The sequence below is a fragment of the Triturus cristatus genome, chromosome 10 (assembly GCF_964204655.1).
Source record: "Triturus cristatus chromosome 10, aTriCri1.1, whole genome shotgun sequence".
NCBI classification, from domain to species: Eukaryota; Metazoa; Chordata; class Amphibia; order Caudata; family Salamandridae; genus Triturus; species Triturus cristatus.
This window is the reverse complement of record NC_140593.1, coordinates 496,868,924-496,874,507: the sequence shown is the minus strand read 5'-3', so window position 1 is coordinate 496,874,507 and position 5,584 is coordinate 496,868,924. Positions and strand designations below refer to the sequence as shown.

Genomic DNA, 5,584 nt, shown 5'->3' with positions numbered 1-5,584 from the left:
TCCAAGAGCACAAATGGAAAGTAAGCCATGGGACTAGGATGACTGGCCATCACAAGATGACCACACACATACACCACTGGGCACACATAAAGGAAGAACACACATACATGATGACCCTGGACAGCCTGCCTGCAATGATGTATGCAGAAACCCACTCTGTGCTGGCAGTGACCCCCCCCCCTGACATGTGTACAATAGAGCCAACATGAACTAATCTTGTAAGTGACTACTGATAACCATTCGGAATGGGCACCATTACCACCACAAGTATCTGGGTTAAGCAGAAATGAAGACCCTGTCACCCCTAAAACAAAGAGAGTAAGTGAGCCCAAACATTGACCATGTTGTAGTGCCACACAGACCATGTGTCACAGTAAACCATTTACACACAGCAAAACAACTTTATTCAGTAAGGACACTGACAAAATAGACAACCGTCTTTATTCACATATTGCATAGATCGGTACCATGAGAAGAGATGAGCAAGGCACAAGATGCAGAGCATGTCCATGAGAAGCTGCACAGGCAGGGGGCACACAGCAGTGAACGACAAGGCCAGTAGCCAGGACAAAGTGCAGGCTGAGTCCATGAGAAGCTGCACAGGGAAGAGTTCAACACAGCAAAGAGCAACAAGGCCAGTGGCCAGTCCAGGGTGCAGACTGAGTCCAAGAGAAGCTGCATAGGCAGGGGGCACACAGCAGTGAACGACAAGGCTAGTGGCCAGGACAAAGTTCAGACTGAGTCCATGAGAAGCTGCACAGGGAAGTGTTCAACACAGCAAAGAGCAACAAGGCCAGTGGTCAGTCCAGGGTGCAGACTGAGTCCATGAGAAGCTGCACAGGCAGGGGGCACACAGCAGTGAACAACAAGGCCAGTGGCCAGGACAAAGTGCAGACTGAGTCCATGAGAAACTGCACAGGGAAGAATTCAACACAGCAAAGAGCAACAAGGCCAGTGGCCAGTCCAGGGTGCAGACTGAGTCCATGAGAAGCTGCACAGGGAATGTATGCAACTGTACCTTTCCATGCTTAGCAACACAGTCAGGGGGCAACAATGTGCAGTACATGCCCACCTGTGTGAGAGACAGGTGTGTGAGGGTGACTAACACTCAGACTTAGCTGTCAGGTGCACTGGGAGCTGGCTGTGTCTTGGGGACTGGTGGGGCACTTGACCGGGGAGAGAGCAGAATAGCTGAGGCAGAGCTATCAGTGTCTTGGCAAGCGAGAGGGCTGCTTGGACCATGTGGTGTAGTGGCACGTGGAGGTGGAGTCATGCAGACGAGAGACACGGTGTGCCTGGTAGATTGTGGAAGGGTGCCCTTCCTCTTCTTGGGGATCCTAAATGGCTTACCTGACTTTGGATCAATAGGAAGTGGTGTGGGCACAACAGGCACACTCACCACCACTGCTGCAGCAGGTGAAGGCACTGGCAGCCCCTCTGGTGATGTGCTGGACCCAGCCGAACGCTTTGCCTGGCTTCGCCTCTGCCCCTCCTTCCCCTGTTTACTAGCTCTTACCCCTACAGTGCCCTCCAGCCCCTGCTTCACTGGGCTTGGAATGGGAGTCGAGGTGGTTGGTGATCCTGCCTTGGAGCCCTTCCTAGGTGTACCCTTGGCATGCACCACCTCCTTGGTGGGCACAGGCAAAGTACGATTATCTTTGCGCGATGCTTTAGGGGCAGGAGACTCCTTGGATGGGGATGCCACTGAGGCATGTGTGTCTGAGGTCTGCTGCTTGGCTTTTTGTCCATTGTTGTCGCCTGACGGGCTTTTCTCTCTGCGCTCTGGGGTGGCTTTGGTCTTCTGTGGGGATGGGGTCTGCGCCCGGGACCGCTTGGGTTGCTGCTGCTGTGTGCTCCGTGTGCTGTATTGTGACTTTGATGTATGTGGACCGTGGACACTATTGTGAGACGTGGACACTGCCAGGGGGTGGACAAAGGGACTGGAGCTGGACTGTGAGTATGTGCCTGTTGCATGGCAGACATCACTGTTGATGACAAAGCCTGGAAAATCCGGTGCACCCACCCACGTCGGAATGTATGCCCTCCATGAAAGCAACCACCTGGGCCAATTTCTTGTCGTGGTCAATGAAGGCATTGAGGAGAGCTGTCTGGCCTACACACAGCTGGCGCAAAAGGTCCACAGACTCAGCACTGATGGCAGAAGGGGGGACAGGGGCAGCGGTGCCAGGGGTGAAGGACACTCTTACCCTCTTACTGAGGCGGACACGGGCAGCACCAGAGGAAGTGGCTGGGAGGGTGGGCAATGGCCACTGTGTGGTGGAAGTCGATGCAGAGTCCCCATTCCCTGTGACCTCCAACATGGATGCATCCCCGCTGGCATCGGAAGTTGTGGTGCTTTGCGTCTCAGACTGGGACTCCTCCAGCAGACTCCTGTCCCTCTCTGAGGCGCTGGTGACATCTGTGTCACTGGGCTCCTGGGCAGCTGTGGTGCTAGTGTCACCCCCACTGGTGTCCGTCTCCTGTCCCTCAGTAACCACAGGTGATGCTGCATGAGAGAGAGAGATGTAGGGTCAGGTCAATGGCAGCAACAGAACAAACATATGCAAGCAATGCATGACAAAAGTTGACCAAATCTACATGTTGCACACCACCCTGTGCAATCACATCATGCCAACTCACTACATAGACTCAAGCAGTGCGTGGAAACTGGATACTCAGGCATGACTGAGCAATGTGATGACCACACAGCACAACACCCTGCTTGTGGCTCTGTTCAAACAGACACACAACTAGTTCTGAGCACACCTAGGGACATGATGGGGGCACACTACTTGTTGCCAATGACAGAACTGGATGAAACAGGAGGGAACAACACAGACCCAGACTACAACAGGACAGTCCACAATGGACATTGGCCCATGCCACCTACCATGTCGTACCTTGGGGACAATATAATGCTGCACATTGCTGTAAGATGTGTAGGCTTTCCCAATATGGGTGCATGCAATGGATGCATTGATGTACGCACAGTCAGAACGGGTACGCTGCCGTCCCCTCCCATGGGATTCCCAAGACTACACCAATGCAGAAGAAACCTGAAGAGCACAATTCAGAATGTAATGTGAAGGCACAGCATCCAAATCACCTTTGTAAGTACAGGTAGGGCAAATGCATGCCACAGTCACCCAGGCCAACAGCCACTTACATGCCACAGCATCACACTACCAACAACACATAGGCCAGCGCTGGCACAGGCTCTGTACACATGCAGCCACTCCCAGCCAAACTCAGACTCCCCAAATGCTCACCCCTGGCTTGCTGCTGATGCTCCTTCAAACGTGCATCCAGCTCAGGCTGTGCCACCGCCCAGATGCACCCCATTAGTGGTGTTATGCTGCACCATGCCAGACGCCCAGTGCGAGGAAGCAGCCCCAAGGTCATCTCCGCCACATTCTTTGCCAGCCGGCTGATGTCGCCCCATCTCTTGTGGCAGTGCGTGCGCCATCGGTTTGAGACCCCCAGAGCTTGCACCTTCACTGCAATGGCCCTCCACACGGCCTAACGCTGGTGTACCTTGAGCTGCAGGCATGGGAGACAAGAGGGGGAAATGATCAGTGACACAGTGTCATGTACCAACATCTATCTGTATAGCAGCAATATACAACAAAATTGGCAATCAGAGACTATAGCACAGCTCACATGGGACACCTGCATGGGAAAGCTGATGTTAAAACATGCAGGTGTGAGGGGGAACACAGTCCCTGCACATCTCACGCACATGCAGAATGCCAGCACTGAAACACCCATGTAGCCTTCCCACATCTCCAGTCCATTGTTGGCATGAGCAACACATACATCACAAGTCAACCTGTGTTTTGGGGTAGACTCACTGTGTCCAAGACTGCGCAGCCATCAATGTCCCTGTCCTGTGAATAGATGAATGTGTCATGGTGGTCACATTGAGGGACATGATCACACAAATACAAAATGCCATTCGCAAGGGCAGTTGTGTGCAAAATACAGTGCTGACATGGCCCATAGCTGGAGTGCAATGTGAAAAGACGGATGTCATACTCTGTGAGTTAAGTGAGGTGTCCTTGTCTTTGTAGGCAGGGACTGTGCAGGCCAGCTGGGCTCACACTGAGATGGACTACAGGGGCACACACAGCCATCCAGAAAAGCAATCACAGTCCTGACTACAGCATGAACAACCTTCTGTGTCACTGTATGGCTGACAACACAACACAGGTCACTCATACATACATGTGCAGGGAGGGTAAGCTGTGGCATTGGTACACACACCCTCCCACTGGAGACAGCATGTCAGGCAGTGCATGACTCTACCCCACACTCCCAGGCAAATACTGCATCAGTCCAACTACGTGTGTGGTCCCCCTGCCCTACCCCACCACTGTCGAAGACTTACCATGACATTTGGGGCACCATATAGCCTTGGGTGCAGTGTCAGCACCTCGTCCACCAGGACCTCCAGCTCCTCACTCGTGAAGGGACTGGCACAGATCTTCTCTGCTCTTGCCATCACTGTGGACATGAGACAACAGCGGCGCAATTGGGTGGTGAGGGGTCTCAGGCAGCAGTCCCTGGAGGCAGCAGCAGGTGATGGGTTTCAGGCAGCAGTCCCTGGAGGCAGCAGCAGGTGAGGGGTCTCAGGCAGCAGTCCCTGGAGGCAGCAGCAGGTGAGGGGTCTCAGGCAGCAGACTCTTGGAGCAGTGGAAATGTGAGGCTTGCTCCCACACATATATAGCCCCCTGGGGTTGTTTCAAAGGTGCCAAGCTGCAGCAATTGGTGGTCCAGGTCTGCCTTTTTCAAATGCATCCAATGATCGCCTTCACTGTGGCGGAGCACGCCTACCACGATCTTCAAAACTGCATCATGCCACCGCAATCATAGCTCCCTTTGGCTGTCAGGGCATGCTCCATGGCAATGAAACAATGCAGGGACCCAGGGTGCGCTACCGCGATGGTGCATCTTTCAAATGCAGCCACTGACTGACTCCGCGGTGGCGGAGCATGCCTACCGCGATCTTCAAAATTGCATCATGCCACCGCAATCATGGCTCTCATTGGCTGTAAGGGCAAACTCCATGGGGGTGACACAACGCTGGGGCCCGGGGAGCGCTTCCCCGATGGTGAATCTTTCAAATGCAGCCAATGACCGCCTCCGCGGTGGCGGAGCACGCCTACCGCGATCTTCAAAATTGCATCATGCCACCGCTATCGAGCTTTGCATTGGCTCTAGGGCAAGCTCCATGGCAGTGACACACCGCAGGGGCTCCGTGTACTCTGCCGCGATTTTGGTGGCGGTGCATGCCAACTGCCATTTCCACATGTCTCCATGCCCATCACTACCGCACTTGTGTGAATGGGGGTGCTGGTGACACACCGCCGGGGCCAGGCTGTAGCTACCGCGATATGGGTGCGATACATTGACACGAGGCTCCACCATTCATGCGGCGGAGCATGCTAACCGCCATTTCCACATGTCTCCATGCCTATCACTACTGCACTTGTGTGAATGGGGGTGCTGGTGACACACCGCCGGGGCCAGGCAGTAGCTACTGCGATATGGGTGCCATACGTTGACACGAGGCTCTGCCATTCAT

General features: G+C 54.1%; 1 protein-coding gene across 1 annotated transcript; it reads right to left on the bottom strand.

Moving 5' to 3' along the window:
- Positions 1–584: 584 nt before the first annotated feature.
- Positions 585–3,502, bottom strand: LOC146789643 (uncharacterized). Its single transcript, XM_085630115.1, has 2 exons — positions 3,270–3,502; positions 585–2,506 (listed from the first exon to the last, which is right to left on the bottom strand). The coding sequence occupies exon 2, from the start codon at positions 2,093–2,095 to the stop codon at positions 1,115–1,117; it is 981 nt and encodes a 326-aa protein (XP_085486241.1). The 5' UTR covers positions 2,096–2,506; positions 3,270–3,502; the 3' UTR covers positions 585–1,114.
- Between the last annotated feature and the right edge of the window lie 2,082 nt (positions 3,503–5,584).

What these genes read in the sequence shown, in the direction of transcription:
- LOC146789643 (XM_085630115.1), bottom strand. Translation starts at nt 2,095, where the DNA reads ATGCCTTCATTGACCACGACAAGAAATTGGCCCAGGTGGTTGCTTTCA.